The 17,820-nt window shown below is 44.1% G+C and overlaps 1 protein-coding gene across 1 annotated transcript in view; it reads left to right on the top strand.

Annotated features, from left to right (window-relative positions):
- CASD1 (CAS1 domain containing 1) overlaps nucleotides 1-17,820 on the top strand; it is a 239,267-nt gene that overhangs the window by 26,911 nt on the left and 194,536 nt on the right. The window contains exons 2-4 of the mRNA XM_033931105.1: nucleotides 1,530-1,626; nucleotides 6,168-6,288; nucleotides 12,687-12,731. Coding sequence (XP_033786996.1) covers nucleotides 1,530-1,626; nucleotides 6,168-6,288; nucleotides 12,687-12,731 — 263 coding nt within the window. The remainder of the gene's footprint in view (nucleotides 1-1,529; nucleotides 1,627-6,167; nucleotides 6,289-12,686; nucleotides 12,732-17,820) is intronic.

Here is a 17,820-nt window from a genome sequence, read left to right as displayed (position 1 = left end):
GTCTTTCTTCATGTTATTCACACTATCCAGCGTGTCTACTCTGTTGCAGATTTTGGTATCATCTGCAAAGAGGCAAATCTTACCCGACAACCCTTCAGCAATATCGTATATAAAAATGTTAAAAATAACAAGTCCAAGAACAGAAGCTTGAGGCACACCACTGGTAACATCCCTTTCCTCAGAGCAATTTCCATTGATCACTACCCTCTATCACCTTCCACTCAACCAGTTCTTGACCCAGCCCATCATTTTGGGACCCATCCCAAGGACACTCAGTTTATTTACTAGACGTCTGTATGGAACGCTGTCAAAGGCTTAGCTAAAATCTAAATACACCACATCTAGCACACATCCTCTATCCAGTTCTCTGGTCACCCAGTCAAAGAAATTGATCAGATTTGTCTGACAAAACCTACCTCTAACGAATCCATGTTGATTCTGGTCCTGTAATCCACAGGATTCCAGAAACTTGACCATCCTCTGTTTTAAAAGAGGAGGAGGATTATGGACAATTCAATTCTTTGAGCATTTGTCAGGTCCTCCTTCAATGATTTGAGGTCTGATCACCTCGTTGTCCTGTTCTTTGGTAGGAACAAGTGGTTCGCAGCCTCTAAGATGACTGTGGTGCAGTGGATTTGAGAAGTGATTGTTTCAGTGTACATTTTATTGGGTCATACACTTCTGACATGTTTAATGTTCAGTCTATCCACAGTAGTTCTGTCAAGGTTGAATTTAGAAACGCAGTCCTTATTCTAATCTGATTGGCTGCCCTGAATCTGGGATTCTAAGGAGGAGGGATATAAGGAGGAGTAAAAAATGCTGCCACTATCTTGGCATTAAGGATAAGACTTTGATGGCACTGTTTGGTAAATTTGGGTAAGGAGTAATTTTAGAATTTCAATAGTAACTGTAGCTTGAAATTTGTTTTGAATCTTAGTGGTAAAAAGGTATATAAGGAAGTTTTTTGTTAAAGAGGATGTCCTTAATAGAATTCAGCCTGATGGCGAAACATGTTGGATAGTAGTTCCCATCTGACATTGCTAAAGATAAGATTAGTTATAATAATTAAATAGGTATGGAATTTGAAGAGAGAAATAAAATCTGTTTGAGAAATCTAAGAGATTAAAGTCATTTGAAACATGATTAATGGCGATGAAAGTGTAAGTAATCTTATGTAAGCTTATTAGATTATAAGAAACATTGCTGATGATCCAGCTTCTTTAATAAACATTTAGATGTGAGTATATATGTCTGCCATAGACCAGGCATAATATTGACACGTAAACATGGATTTATACTGTTATTGTATAAAGGACTCTGACTGCATAGTTGCCATCATAGAATAGTGCTTAGCACTCACATTTTGGTGACCTACACAGAATTATGTCCGTACTGATTATTGTGGATCTCTTATAGTATTTAATATTACAATTGCCTCCTGTGTGTTGTGGTTGTAAATTACTATGGGTGAATTTTTTTTTTTTTTTTTAATGTACAGAATTCTAATATGGAATTTATTTTTATTTTAGATAATGATACTTGTGAGTATCTCCTTTCTCGTGGCAGATTTCTTGGAGAAAATGTCTGGCAACCGCACAGCTGTATGATGCATAAGTATAAGAATAGGTAAGGGGATGACATTTTTTTTCTTCCATTAATAGCAGTGAAGAAAATGAAGATTGCATTTGATTAAGGGATCTCTTGTCATTGAAAGCTCATCCCTAAATAAATCTGTTTGTAAGGTGCCACCAGCGTGTGTGTTGAATGAACAGGATTGCTACTCTGGAGACTGGTAAAGTGAGCTGCAGTTATGCAGAGCTGCCCACTTGGGTTTTGATGAGAATCACAACCATAATGCCTCAATTTATTTACATTTGGAATGGTGGGAGTCTCTAAACTGGAGAAGCTTTCTAATAAACACTAATAGTTACTCAGAAATTAAATATAATCTGAAACAAGGAATAGTAATGGTTATTTTAATGATGATATCTCAACTGGACATATGTGTATATAGCCCATAAAGTGTGACTTCAGAAATCTAAAATGTTACTCTAACGGGGATGGAACTTCTTGGGTGCCAGGTCATTGGGGTACTCAGAAATTGGCACCTGGCAACTGATATTCTAGTGCAATGTGTCTAGTGGTCCTGAATCATAGGTTTTGTATTTGAACCCGCAAGTTGCTTGCAGAAAATTGTCAATCATGTTTTCAACTCCATCTCCTTTCCTTGGAGCTGCTCCTGCCCCCTTCCCCCTTTTGTTTTCTGCATGCAGGTTATTTAGAAGTATTTCTACTTTGCTCTGGGGTTTTATTATTTCAGGTATTTTGTCTCAGTATTTGTTTATAGGCTCGGTGCTCAGAGATTCCCACTTGTTAGGACCTCTGCCTGGGAAAAGATGCAGGCGGCAGAAGTCTACTGCTAACAGGATCAGCCCCTTCCTTAGAAACAGCAGCAGATGAATCCAGAGACCAAGGGGATAGCACACATCTACCAGCAGGCGGAGATAGAGAAACTGATTAACAGGTGGTCCTATTGGCTGGTACTCCTCCTGTATCTCCAGTATGCTCTATCTCCCAGCAGGTGAAGGTCGCTATTTGAATAGCTCCTGGATTCTGGCTGTGACTGGAACTTTATTTTCTCCTGTTGAGGTTTCTCTTCAGTGAGCTGGCAATGCTATTTCTCCTGTTGAGATTTTCTGTTCAGTAAGACAGGGGTGTCCAGCTGAACGGTGCCAGCTTTAGGCACATGCTAGACGGAACCCCCCCCCGACCAGACAGGAAGGGCTGTGCATCTCCTTCTAACCAGGTGCCAGTTACCTATTCTATTAAACCCGCGGAGGAGTGTGCGCTATGTGGCAGTTACCCTCATCCCTGAAGCTCTCATTAGCGATGTGAGCTTTGTCTGATACCTGTTAGGATGCTGCTGTTTTCCATGGGGCAGTAGATGCAGCATCTTGATTACCTCTAGTACGTATTCACTTTAAAGGACATATGTATTTCGCTCATGTTGCATGGAATTAGTACTGTTTTCATGGTTCCAGTATACTCCTCTTTATATTGCGAAACTTGATTTTTCCTAGGAGAATTTCTTTCTTCTTACAGATCCTACAGTTCTCATCCTGCCGTTCCCTGACCTTCTGCACTTCATTCTGAGGGGATCTTGATTTCTTCCAATTACTCTTCAGGCTTTCTCATGAGGGAGAAGACGCTATAATGTCAGGTCAGGGGGCTGTGAACATTTTTCAGGATGCTTGCAACTTTGCATCCTCCTCAGGTTTCCGGTTTGTTCTTGGAGTGTCTATGTTTTGTGTTTCCCTTTTAAGTGTTACTGGTCCTCAGGGCAGTTCTTGTAGTTCTTCAGGAACTAAGGGACGTTGTTCCACTTACTGCATGGTGCCCAAGACGGGGGCATTGGGCAGGCTGGATCCCATTCTGCTGAATTAGTTTCTCAGGGTTACACATTTCTGCAGAAAAACTGGGAGAATATTTACATTTTCACTATGGACTCTGAATCTGCACTAGGTTTGCTTGCCTATCTTGGAGCAGCGCTTTTGGTTTTGTAACATGCCATTTCGCCTACCCAAGGCTTCACGAACATTTTAGGAAATGTGGGCAGTGGTGCCGTTTTGGCGCTACAAGGCGATTCACCTAATTTCTTCTTGACTGACTGCTTGATTCGGACGACTTCCAATTGGGCCATTTGACTGACACAAAAAGGGTGGTTTCTTTTCCTCAGTTCTTTGGATGTGAATCTTCAAATTTGCACAGCGCTCTTTTCTCCTGTACTATTTATAGGTATATTGGAGAGATGTTTTTATTCATATAGGAGAGAAATGTGTTTCTTCCCAGAGACTAGGGCGATGGGTCACAGTCTCAGGTTTGCATTCTTCTTTGGTCACCATGTCCCAGAGTATGGGATTCTGTACAGGTTATAGGATCCATGTTGCTGACTCCACTGGGAACTTCGGCTTGCTTTCCCATTATAATGCTACAGCAGTCGCTTTTGTTCCGGTATCTCAGGGCTCCAATTATTTGGGAGGCTCCTTAAGCATCGCTCTGTATGATTTGGTTGCTCGGTGAGATTTCTCTTTTCAAAGGCATGCCTCGGTCTTTGCTGGACTAGCTCATGGCCACCAATAATCCCGGGCTTTCGGGTTGGGGGCTCGGTGCCTTCCATCCTCAGCTCCAGGAGTCTGATCTTAAGAGGCGAATCAGTACTTGTTCATTCTTCTACTCTGGAGCATGGTCAGGCTACCGTTTCTGGAGCTTCAGACCATTCTTCCGGCATGACGCTGAAGGTCTTTTCAGTCAGTATTATGATGGGGGTATTTTTCTACAGCCTGGGCAGTAGGTGATGTACTCAGGTGGCGGGTAAAGTTGTGGTTCTATTTCAATGGGTGGACCCTCATTTCCTCTTCTGTTGGCAGATCATTTTATGGGTCAGGAAAAGAGTTTGGATAGACTTTCTCTCCGCGAAATCTGTGCATGGCCCTTTTATTGTATGTTACAGTGTACAGCGCTGTGTATGCTCTAGAAAGTGTAAATGTTAGTACTAGTGAAATCTTCTACATCTTGGATATTGAGAATTTTGGCTCAGGCGTTCCAGCTCTTTTTATGGAAGTGAGATCTCCTGGAACTAGACCTCATGGCCTTGTCTCAAAATTCTAAGCTTCCTAGCTTCTTCGGCGGGCACAGGGAGTGGGAGTCAAAAGGGGGGTAGCAGCATGGCTTTTTTTTCTCGCCTCTGGTTTCTCTTTTTTCAGTGTTTTCCCCTGGCTGTTGATGGCTTGGATTTGCCATCTCAAACTCGCTTTCAGGGCACAGTATTTGTAGAATCTCTGGATTGGCTGCGCCATCCTTGTTAAGCGGATCTGATGAGTCTTTCGACAGCCGGACTGACTCACATAGATCTTCTCCTCAACTTTTTGTCTCCTTTGATCCAAATAAGTTGGGGCATCCATTTTCCAAGAGATCAATCTCCAATTGGTTGGCTACTTGTTTCTCATTTTGCTATGCTCAGGCTGGTCTGCAACTAAAAGGTCAAGTCACAGCCCACAAAGTTAGAGCTATGACAGCTTCTGTAGCTTTCCTTAGATCTATTCCTATTGAAATCTGCAAAGCTGCCACTTGGTCCTCGGTTCATACTTTCACTTCTCATTATTGTCTGGATTCCTTTTCCAGATGGGATAGCCACTTTGGCCAAACAGTTTTACAAAATTTATTCTCCTAAATGCCAACACTCCCACCATCCCTTTTTGGTTAGCTTGGAGGTCACCCATATGTTGAGATTATGCTGCCTGCTTGTCCTGGGATAGCCGACGGCATGTAAAGGAGATGAATAGTAGTAGTTCCCCAGCCTTGAAAAAGAATGAGCGAAACACGTTGGTAAAGGGGACGCATGATTCATAAACTGAAAAGCTAAGTTATTAAATTATTAATCCAAATTATGCATTGAAATGAAATGGGATATATTGGAATGAATAAATTATTTAAATTATAAGGAAAATCGAAAAAGTATATAACAAAAGAAAAAGTATAAAATAAAAAAGATATTAAAAATATTAAAGCAAATTAGTAATAGGTAAGCTGGACTGGGAAACATGAGGAATCGATCTCCTGAGGAACCAGAGCGCTCCAGGGACAGTCTGATATCCCAAGGCAATACCATTATAGAAGTTGACACTCTGCCACGAGTCTGAATGTGAAGGTTTGGAGTAATAGAAGATAGCAGAAGTTATAGTTTGATAAGATGTCCTGGGATAAAGCAGTTACTTACCATAACAGATGTTATCCAGGGACAGCAGGCAGATATTCTCATAACCCACACACCTCTCTTGGTTGGCTTCTTAGCTAGCTATCTGAACATCAGGCGAGAAGGCACTTGCACATGCGCGGTGCGGCAGTCGCAAACTTTCTGAAGTTTTTCAAGCAAGATTGCTTGTGAAGCTGTCCACATCAGGGCTCAGTGGATGACGTCACCCATATGTTGAGAATATCTGCCTGCTGTCCCTGGATAACATCTGTTACGGTAAGTAACTGTTCTTTTGCTGACCTCTAAGAAAAACAGCAGAAGTAGGATGTTCTGTTAATTTTGCTTTTTCAACAGAAAGTTGCATGATTGCAGAGTGCTTATTTAGTGGAATCAATGTTGCTTTCTCTAATTGCAGTGAAGCAAAAGAATGCCTTGCAAACAAACATATTGCATTTGTAGGAGATTCCAGAATTCGTCAGTTGTTCTATTCATTTATCAAAACTATAAATCCTCATGTCAAAGAAGAAGGAAAAAAGGTAAGATCTGATTTGATTAAATTGGTATTCCACTTAAAAGTCGCACAACATCAAGCTGTTTTACAACAAATAAAAACATTACAATACAAAAAATCTCTAAATTAAAATCTCAGCATCCTCTCTGCAACTCCTCTCTGTAACCCATATGGCTCAATCCACAAGTGCCCCTTCAGCTCACTCCATCTCCAAATGCCTGGATAAAGAGCCAAATCTTAAGTTAATAAGTTCCTTTTATCTCATGAGGAGGATGTTCTACCACAACGGCCCCTTATACCTTAAACACTCATGAAGTAGAGATCAACACTGCCTCATCTTTAGATGACAAAGTTAACAAACCTTTGCAGTCCGAACACAAGGGACTAGATGGAGGCTAAGGGGCTCATAATCAAAACTTTAAAACGTCCAAAAACCAGCCTAAGTCAGCACTTGGACATCCTAATAGCAGGGACGTCCCAAGTGCCAATAATCAAAATCAACTTTCTGGATGTGCAGCAAAGCTGCTGTGTGTCTAGAGAGCAAAGGGGCGTGTTGGGAGGTGTGTTATGGGCGGGAATTGGGCGTGCTTCAACCTGGATGTACCCCAGCTATTATCAAAGCTTTCATAGAGGGAACTTAGATGTTTGAGTTGCGTCTAAGTTCCACAAAGGTGCCCAAACTTACAAGAAGACCACTGGAAGATTTAAGGCATGACCCCCCCCCCTTACTTCCCCTGTGGTCACTACTTCCTCTCACCACTCAAAGAGCAACACCCCCCCAAAAAAAAAAATTTGATAGGCTTCCCATCAGCTGATCTTGGCAAAGGAATCCCCATCAGCTGAGCCAGTTTCAGAGATTCCTGATGGCTCAGCTGATGGGGATTCCCCTTGCCAGGATCAACTGAGCCACGGAGCCCTACACCGCTCTCCCTGGAATCCCCGACATCTCTCCCTTTCTCCACAACTGAAGGTATTTAAGGATCCGGGGATGTGGGAGGGGGCCCAGGAATGTTGTGAGGGAGGGGGCGGAGATGATAGGGGGATGTCCGGGGAAGTCAGAGATTTCAGGGGGAGGGGTGTAGGGCTCTGCGGCTCAACTGATCCTAGCAAGGGGAATCTCCATCAGCTGAGCCGCCAAGAATCCCTAAAACTGTCTCAGCTGATGGGGATTCCTTCTGCTGCGATCAGACAAGGTAGTTGGTGGGTACGTCTAGAAAACTTGTGTTTTTCACATGGGCGTTTTTATTTTTGAAAATGGGAAAAAAAGGTAAACGTCCTAAGGACCAAAACTTATACCTGGCTCATTTTCAAAAATAAGATAGAAATTTGGCAGCTTTAAAAATGGACATTTTTCCTATTGGGTTTGTGGACGTTATGAACAAAACGTCCAACCTCAGACTTAGGGCTCCTTTCACTAAGCTGCGTTAGGGCATTAACGCACGGAATAGCACGCGCTACAATGCCGTGCGTGCTAGACGCTAATGCCAGCATTGAGCTGGCGTTAGTTCTAGCCGCGTAGCGCGGGATTAGCGTGCGATAATATGCTGCAAATGCTAAAAACGCTAGCGCACCTTAGTAAAAGGAGCCCTTAGACTTGGAGGGGCATAATCAAAAGTGTGCCTATCAGCTAGATAAGGTATTTGACTCCTAAATAATACACTCTAAACCAAATGACTTCAAACAGAAACCTAAATGCCACAGATAGCCACTGTAATTTTCATAACAATAGAGACATTCTGATCTCTCATTGCCTCTCTGAAAATTTTATTTTCTTTTGTATTTTTTTCATATTTTATTATTTAGTAAAATGTAGAGGGGCATTTTCAATAGGATGTCTAAGTCCGACTTTGAATGTTTTGAGAAAAATGTCCAGATATCAGGTGTAGAAAATATCTATTTTCGAACCCAAAAGATATCTATCTTTTTTTTTAATTTTTTTGAAAATGGCCCAACTAGACGTTTTGTCTAGCTAGACATCTAATTTTTTTTTTGGCCATTAACGAAGAACCAATCAAATTATAAACGTCCAAACAAGCCATATGCATGTAGGAGGGGCCGGTATTTTTAATGGACTGGCCACACAGACATGCCAGCAGAACAATGAGGCACCCTAGAGGGCACTGCTGTGAACTTCACATTAAGGGTGCCAGGTACACATCTCACTATAACCCCCGTACATTATATGGTGAGCCCTTTCAAACTCCCCCAAAACCTACTGGACCCTCCTTTTTACCACCCCAATAGCCCTTATGCCTGCAGGTGTCACCTATATGGCAAAACAGTGGGTTTTGGTGGGCTCACACTTTCCTTTTGTTAAGGTGTCTTATGGGCCTGGGTCCTCTTCTCTGGAGTCCACTGCACTGCCCACCAGGCTACTCCAGAGAACTGCTTGCAGCTGTGCTAGGCCTGGCTATAGTATCTGCAGCTGTCACAGTTTCATGCAGTTATTTGGGGTGGGTGGGAGGGGGTCAGTGACCATTGGGGATGTGTTTGGGAACCATATTTTTATCTCTCCAGTGGTCATATGGCCAGTTTGGGTACCATTTTGGCCCTTATTCATTTTAAAAATAGTTCTAGCCCTTAATTTCCAAATTGTGCCCTGGATGTTTTGTAAATGTTTATTGCCGTAAAATATCCAAGTGCTAAGCCCACCCTAATCCCACCCAAAATATGCCTCTAACATGCCCCCTTAAGATTTAGATGTACTAGAGACAAAACACCAGAAAGCTGTCTAAAATCAGTTTTGAAAATGTCCACTTGGACATCTTGACTAGTAAGACATCCAAGTGCCAGTTTATTCCGTCTTTTGGACATCTATGTTTTTTTGAAAATGAGCCCCAGAGTGTATTATACAGAAGAGCAGTCAAATTAGTTTCTAAAGGCTATAGTAACATAATGTGCTCAAGTGGCATTTCTGTCCCTACAGGGAATGAGCCAGAGAATAAACACTTGCAACTGTAGTGACAGAGTGGCTCCAGTAGCAAGACTGGAGCGTACTATTTTCTCTAAAGGGAAGTATAGCATTTTTACTTATTTTTTTTGAATAAGGAATGGGGAAAGAAAGAAGAGCTGGCTGAAACAGGCAAATGTGTCTAGATTGACATTTTTTTTGAATAAGGAATGGGGAGAGAAAGAAGGGCTGGCTGAAACAGGCAAATGTGTCTAGACTGACATTTTTTTTTAATAAGGAATGGGGAGAGAAAGGGCAGGTTGAAACAGGCAAATGTGCCTAGACTAGTGCTGCCCGATTCACTGATTCGAATCAGGTGAATCGATTCAATTAAAAAAAAAAAAAAAAATTGGCCTCCCGATTCGATGACCAACCCTTCCCCCGTGCCTTCCTAAAGCAGGAGCGGCAATGCTGCTACTTGCTGGCCGTCCGCTGCTGCTCCTGCTTGAGGGGGGAGAGTCAATCAGAAAGGCTTGCATCTTCCCCGCTCTTACCTTAAGGCTAATATGGCAGCCTGCAGGATCGCTGGTGTTATAGTGATCCCTGCAGCTGCCTGTTGTCTTTAGCGGCATGTTCTCTCTGCTACGGTTCTGCCCCTGCTCTGACGTCAGGGGCAGGATCGTGGCAGAGAGAACGTGCTGCTGAGGACGATGGGCAGCTGCAGGGATCGCTATAGCACCAATGATCTTGCAGGCTGCTGTATTAGCTGCTTAAAGTAAGTGTGGAGAAACTGGGGGAACATGCAGGCTTGAGGGGGAAGCAGGCCTTCGTGGCGGGAGGAGGAGGAAGAGTGCCTTCGGCGGGGGGGGGGGGGGGAGGCCTTTGCGAGGGGAGCAGGCCTTCGGTGGGGAGGAGGAGGAAGAGTGCCTTCTCGGTGGGGGGGAGCGGGCCTTTGCGGGGGGAGCATGCCTTTGCGGCGGGGAGTAAGAGTGCCTTCACGGTAGGAGGCAGGCCTGTGCAGAGGGAGGAGGAGGAAGAGTGCCTTTGCAGCAGGAAGAAGGCCTGTGCAGAGGGAGAGGAAGAGCAGAGGAGAGGTGTTGGACTAATGGAGAGAGAAATGCAAGACCACAAGGGGAAGGGTACAAGAGGGACAGATACTCCTCCAAAGTAGGTGGGCAGGGTGCAGGATGGCAGGAGAGATAGTAGGAGAAAGCCTGTACCTGGGATAGGGGATACATGAGGTAAGGAAGAGAAAGAAGAAGCTGTATATGGGGAGAGATAAGATGCAGAGCATGGAGGGAGCATAGGAAATGACGTCAGGGAGAGGAAATCTGGTCGGCCTGACGCTTCTGTGTGGGGAAGCAGGGAGAGCTTGGGGCTGTGGTGGTTTGGAGGCCTGTTCCCTGATGTCAGTGATGTTGGTTTGGAGGCCTGTTCCCCAATGGCGGCAGCAGTGGCTTGGGAACAGGCAGGGAGACAGAAAGAAGGAAGAAAGAAAGGGGGGACAGGAAGACAGAAAAATAGGGGGCATGGAGAGAGAAAGACAAGACAGAAAGAAAGGGAGGGGGCAGGGGAGAGAGGAAGAAAAAGTTGGCGGAGGGAATGAGGTCTGGAAGCATACAGCAAGCTGAAAGAAGGGAAGAAATATTGGATGCACAGTCAGTGCAACAAGAGACTCATGAAATCACTAGACAACAAAGGTAGGAAAATGATTTTATTTTCAATTTAGTGATCAAAATGTGTCCATTTTGAGAATTTATATCTTCTGTCTATATTTTGCACTAGGCCCCCTTTTACTAAACCGCAATAGTGGTTTTTAGCGCAGGGAGCCTATGAGCATCAAGAGCAGCGCAGGGTATTCAGCGCTGCTCCCTGCGCTAAAAACCGCTATCGCAGTTTAGTAAAATGGGAGGGGGTATATTTGTCTATTCTTGTATAGTTGTTACTGAGGTGACATTGCATAAAGTCATCTGCCTTGACCTCTTTGAAAACCCGCGGAATATAAATGATAATTAACATTTTCTCTGCGTACAGTGTGCTTTGTGTTTTTTTAAATTTTATTGTTGGTAGATCATTTTGACTTGATCATTTTAAAAGTAGCTTGCAAGCCCAAAAAGTGTGGGCACCCCTGCTCTAGGTGTTTAATTCCTTCCCGCAATCTGAGCATTGCAGAAATCCAAACATTTTTCTGAGCATCTCCTCCTCCTACTACAGAGAGAGAGCTAGAACCTCCTGCAGTTTCAGTTTCTGCAAGCAATCCGTGCATCTTTTTCTTATTTTGGTTGCTTAAGAGTAATTTTTTTTTTTTTTGATAACTCAAGTGCCTTGAGACCCCTTTCAGAGGTCCTCTTCCAGAGGAAAGGGCGCAGTCCCACGGAGCTGGACTGCTGCTTCACGGTGTCAGGTCAAAAGCGCGCCGGGACAAAGGCGCGAGCAGACAACTGAGCGCAGTGCGGAGGCGCGCGCCGAAGAAAAAGACAGTTTTTAGGGGCTACAATGGGGGGTTTGGGGGGAACCCCCCACTTTACTTTATACAGATTGCGCCGCGTTGTGGGGGCGTTGTGGGGGGTTTGGGGGTTGTAACCCCCCACATTTTACTGAAAACTTAACTTTTTCCCTATTTTTAGGGAAAAAGTTACGTTTTCACTAAAATGTGGGGGATTACAACCCCCCAAACCCCCCACAACGCCGCCGCGATCTGAATTAAGTAAAGTGGGTGGAGCTCCCCAACAAAACCCCCCGTTGCAGCCCCTAAAAACAGTCTTTTTCTTCGGCGCGCGCTTCCGTCCTGCGCTCAGTTGTCGGCACGCGCCTTTGTCTTCCGCGTTACTGTCTATGAACCCTGCTTCACAGAGAAACTTTAATGAACCTGTGGAGCCAGCCTGCTGTGTCCCCCCTTCTAAGGAAGGAAATATTATATCTTACCTGCTAATTTCCTTTAGCCACAGCAGATGAATCCAGAGACCTACCCTTTAAGGTAATTCAGCACTTGTTTTTTCTCACTAGAGGTTTCGTAGTATTCCGCACTGTCGGAGTTCATAGTTGGTTGTTAGTTATATGTTGGTGGTTAGTTATATGTTCAAGTTGACCTATATGGGAAATAAATTTTTTTCCCCTTGGGTATCCAGTTCCTTCTGCTTTGGCAAGAGCATACTAATTGGCCAGCAGGCTTTCCATCTAATAGGACAGTCAATTCAGTGCACTCAATCTCCACCTGCTGGTATTTGATGGGCATGACCCACTAGTCTCTGGATTCATCTGCTGTGGCTAAAGGAAAGAAAATTTGCAGGTAAGATATATGTTTAAAGATATTACGTTTAAAGCACTCATTAAGCTTGTCCAGGATCTGGTGACCTGTCTGCTAGCAGTAGCATAGAGCTAACTCTGATCTGAATTGATAAATTACTACAAATCTTATCTTGGCTCTAGTCTCCCTTTGCCTTTGAAGTTCATGTCATGATTGTAAAATTATAGCCAAGGCAAATATGGTATGGAAAGTTTGTGATTGTGTGTGCTTGCTCTTACGTTGACAGCATGAAAACATTCCGTTTGAAGACAAAGTGGCTTTGGTGAGAGTGGTAAGTATTTGTGCACTTCTGTTTTGCTATTAGGAAGCTATTGTTGAGCAGATTATATTTGTGGTTTATGTGAAATATATGTTTTATTTACTAATCTTTCAAACTGGAAGTTTATGCCTCTCCTAAGCAAATAAGTGCAGTTCTGTTGCGAAGACATAGTATTCTGTACTGAAGCTTTCGTCCTCCTTTAGTCATGAACTTTGCAGAAGGGTGTCACTCAAATCTCTCAACTCCTTCCCTTCACCAGTAGAAAATTGCTCCTTCTTTAGGTTTTCCTACTGCAACTGAACTGAGAAGGTGTGTTCTGCTGTGCTCTGCTTTCTTTTTATTATTTTTTTGGTATTTTTGGCCATCAGTTCTTTTTTCCTGTGTGGCTTTGGTGCTTGGAGGTCCTCTTCTTGGGCTTACTCCGCTGGGGAAAGTATGCAGACCAAGGCTCACAGGCCAGTCTCTTGGAGTACCTGCAGAACCAGCCTGCTTTGTGGTCAATTGAAGGATTGGAGTCCATTCCCCTGGGAGCTTGTTCGTCTGCTGATTTATCAGAGGCTTGAGCACTGACTGTGGGGCCCCTGTGTAAGAACCCTCTGGGTATCAGTGAGCCAGCTGCAAATTTTCTCACCCCATTGCGCTACATGGATTATCAGGGTTCGGAGTTCTTGGTCAGATCCTGATCAGTAGCCAGAAGATTTCCAGAGGTGAATTTGTTACCACCAATTCTTTAGCAACTCTCCAGACCGGTATTGGTATCTTACAAGCAGGTATATATCTCATCATGACCAGCAAATGGAGACTAAAACAGAACTGTGGAATAGTACATAATAGGTTCCTTTTCCTATTCCTTTCAGTCTCAGCAGGTGTGAGGAGCTGTACCCATCTCCTTTGGTAGGGCTGTTGGAATTTGTTTAGGGACCCTGGTCCCCATTTTTGTGCCAGATTGAGCTTGGGTGGGCCCTGTTTGGGGGTCTGTCCAACCTCAGGGGTGTCAAACCCAACAGGTCTCGTGCTGGGTCCCTCCCCCCCTTTCTTCCACCTCCCGAACATTTTTTTTTAAAGGTACCTCAGCAGTAAGCCTTGCCTAATTCAAGCAAGGCATACTGCTTTGAGAGCCAGTGGAGTCTTTTCTGAAAAAAATCCTGAGCTAGTGCCGGTCTACAGCATTGCTTTCCCTTTAAATTTGCTGTAAATTACTGTATTTTTCAACTAACCGGCACTTTTTCTTCTAGCTAGGTCACATATGGAGCAATTGAGCAGTGCTGGCACTGTACTACATAGGGAAGCAGCTGGCAGGCGCCTCTCTTCCTCCTCAGTGTGCTGCAGCACATTTGAAATCTCAGGATTTCAGTGTGCCTCAGCACACAGTTTGAGATACACAGCTCTAGGGTATACATATTCCTACCGTTTTCGTCACCTTCCTCTGGACCAGTTATGTTCTTTGCCAGATTCAATCTCCAAAATTGAACACAGTGTGGTCTCATAATGTATAGGGCCATAGACCTGTATAGGGGCATCAACACCTTCTTTCTTCTATTGGTTATGTCTCTCTCTATACAGTCTAACATCCTTCTGGCAAGTCACCGCTTTGTCACACTGTTTCTTTGCCTTTAGTCTTCAGACACTATCACCCCAAGATCCCTCTCCCCATCCGTGCATATCAGCCTCTCACCTCCCAGCACATATGGTTCCTTACAATTTCTAATTCCCAAATGCGTTACTCTGCTCTTCTTTGTGTTGAATTTTAGTTGCCAGATATTACCCATTCCTCTAACTTTTGCAGATCCTTTTTTCACTCCTTGGTGTCTACTCTGTTACAAATCTAGGTATTATTCACAAAAAAGAAAAAACTTTCCTTCTAACCCTTTGGCAATGTCACTCACAAACATACTGAACAGGTTTGGCTCCAGCACCGATCCCTGATGGACTCCACTACTCATCTTCCATTAACCACCACCCTCAGGCGTCTGTCTGTCAACCAGTTTCTAATCCAGTTCACCACTTTGGGTCCTAACTTCAGCCCATCAAGCTTGTTCAAGAGCCTTCTATGAGGCTCAAAGGCTTTGCTGATATCTAAGTAAATTACATCTAGCATATGCCCTTGATCCAATTCTCTGGTCACCCAATCAAAAAATTCAATCAAATTTGTTTGGCACGATTTACCTTTTTGAAATCAATGTTGCCTCGTATCCTGTAACCCATTAGATTCTAGATATTTCACTATTCTTTCTTTCAGCAACACTTCCATTATTTTTCCAATAACCAAAGTGAGGTTTCCTGGTCTGTAGTTTCCCGCTTCATCTCTGCAACCACTTTTGTGAATAGGGACCACATCTGCTCTTCTTCAGTCCCCAGGAACCACTCCTTGTCTCCAAAGATTTGTTGAACAAATTTTTAATAGGACCCTCCAGAACCTCTCTGAGCTCCCTCAATATCCTGGGATGGATCCCTTCTGGTCCAATTGCTTTGTCTACTTTTAATTATTCAAGTTGTTCATAAACACTTTCTTCCGTGAATGGCATTCTCATGTGTAACTTTGGCAGACAATCTCAGTCCTTCTCCTGGATCTTCTTCTGTGAACACAAAACAGAAGTATTTGTTTAACATGTTTGCTTTTTCCTGCGCTACGCGGAAAAACTAACGCCAGCTCAATGGAGGCGTTAGCGTCTAGTGCATGCTAAAACCATTAGCGCAGCTTAGTAAAAGGAGCCCTTAGTTTTGCAATTCTATTTTTCATCTTCTTCCTTTCACTAATATATCTGAAAAAATTTTGTCTCCCTTTTTTCTAGACATTTGCTCTTTTGCTTGTGCTTTCGTGAGACATATCTCTCTCTTGGCTTCTTTCAGTTTCACCTGGTAGTCCTTTCTGTACTCCTTGTGTACAACCACTGGTTCATTACCTAACTGATGTCTCTGTCTAGTAATGAAAACCAATATACAATTCCCAGTAGGACTTATCAATATCTTTCCTGAATGCTAAAGGACAATCTGACACATGAAAATCAAATTGATTGATGAATAGACGTAACAAAGAAACATCAAGTGCAAGGCATATTGGATACTGCTAACTTATGGTTATATGGGTGAATATTTAATGGAAATTGCACAAGGATTTTTTTAATGAGTTGGATGAACAGGTGGGCACTGGGTATGTGATAGATGTATAAAATGCGATATGATTTAGATGATTTATATGACATTTTAGAATTAATATTTAAGAATAAAATGGTGCAATAATTTGTATAAATTATGTGAATAGCTTTTTGTATTTTGTAGTATTAATTGTATAGTAATGAGGAGGTAAATGAAGAACTGAGGGTGAGTGAAGAACTGCAAGGTAAAAATAGTTATCCCAGGACAAGCAGGCAGCATATTCTTGACTGATGGGTGACGGCACCGACGGAGCCCCGGTACGGACAATTCTAGAGTGATCTCACTCTAAGAACTTTAGAAAGTTCTAGCTCGGCCGCACCGCGCACGCGCGAGTGCCTTCCCGCCCGACAGAGGCGCGCGGTCCCTCAGTTTCTTAGTTTCCGCGGAGCTAAGAAGACGCGTTTTTTCAACGGCTGTTGAAACTTTTTTTCTATTGCCTTCCCGCTCGCGTAAACTTTTGGCTAATTGGCCTTATTTGGTTTCTTTTTTCTTTTTTGTAAAAAAAAAAAAAAAAAAATTTTTCTTTTCTTTTTCTTAATTTGATTTTCCCCGGCGGGGCCTTCTGCCACCATCGAAGCCTCGGCCTTCGATTTGGCGGAAGCCGTTTTTCCTTTCATGCCCCCTCAACCGGGTTTTAAAAAGTGCCAGCGGTGTGCTAGGCCTATATCTCTCACGGACCCACACAACTGGTGCTTACAGTGTTTGGGTCCTGAGCATCAGGCCTCTACTTGCACCCGCTGTGCTACTCTAAAAAAACGGACTTTAAAAAATCGCCAAATACAGCAGCGATTACTGTTCGGTGCCGAGATGTCCGACCCCGTTCCTTCGACTCCGGCTTCGGCACCGATTCAGTCGGCACCCTCGTCTTCGACGCCGCGTGATTCCACACCGGCGTCTCAACAGTCAGGTAAGCCGGCTAAGAAGCCTTCCCCGCTGGAACGTCTCCCGGCCTCGAGTGCAGTGAGTCCAATCCTGCCGCCTGTAAGACGCCAGCGGAAGCGCTCCGCCCCTATAGAGGTGAGTCCCTCGACATCGGGCTCCTCATCTCCGGGGCGTCGAGCGGCACCGCAGGTACCGCAGAAGAAAAAAGCGGTACCGGTGCCATCCCTTGATGACCGCATTACGGCCATCCTTCAGGCGCAGCTTAAGGAGCAATTAGAACGGCTCCTTCCTGCTATCATGACACCGAACCTTCCGGTGCCGGCCCGCACCGAGCTATCGGTACCGGTTGTGGAACAACCCGTATCGATACCGATTGTGGAACCCGTGTTACCCGCTTCCACTGTTTCGGTGCCGCATCACCTAACCTCATCGGTATCGATGCCAGTCCTTGCACCGGAGCCGAGAGCTCACCATCAATCGGTACAGACTTCGGCACCGGTGCGACCGATAACATCTCCTGACTCGGTATCGATGAGGTCGGGTAAGTCGGTGCGCAAGACCCGACACTTACAAACGTCGACACCTGAGTCTCGGGACCATTCTTCCCATGTCAGGGACCCTGATCTGTGGGGAGACTCAGAGGAACCCTTTCTTTCTGAAGGCGAATGTTCCTCAGAGGAGGAGGATTCGGCTGTCCCTGACCCATCCTCCAAACAGGTCACTTCCTCTTTCTCCTGTTTTTTGAAAGAGATGTGTGAATCCTTGTCCATTCCTTTGGAGGCTGAATCCAAAAAGTCTAAAGCTTTTTTGGATGCTCTTGATTTTGACCAGCCTCCAAAGGAATTTTTGAAACTTCCCCTTCATGACATCTTGAGGGAAACTTTCTATAAGAATTTAGAGACTCCTTTAACTGTCCCAGGGGCCCCACGTAAACTGGATTCTCTATATAAAGTAATTCCCATTCCTGGATTCGACAAACCTCAACTTCCACACGAATCCTTATTTGTCGAATCCACCCTTAAAAAGACTTCAGGAGCCAGTGTATATGCATCTGTCCCTCCTG

The sequence above is a fragment of the Geotrypetes seraphini genome, chromosome 2 (genome assembly GCF_902459505.1).
Source record: "Geotrypetes seraphini chromosome 2, aGeoSer1.1, whole genome shotgun sequence".
Classification (NCBI taxonomy): Eukaryota; Metazoa; Chordata; class Amphibia; order Gymnophiona; family Dermophiidae; genus Geotrypetes; species Geotrypetes seraphini.
Note: the sequence above shows the minus strand (reverse complement) of the source record. Positions and strands in the feature narration are given on the sequence as shown.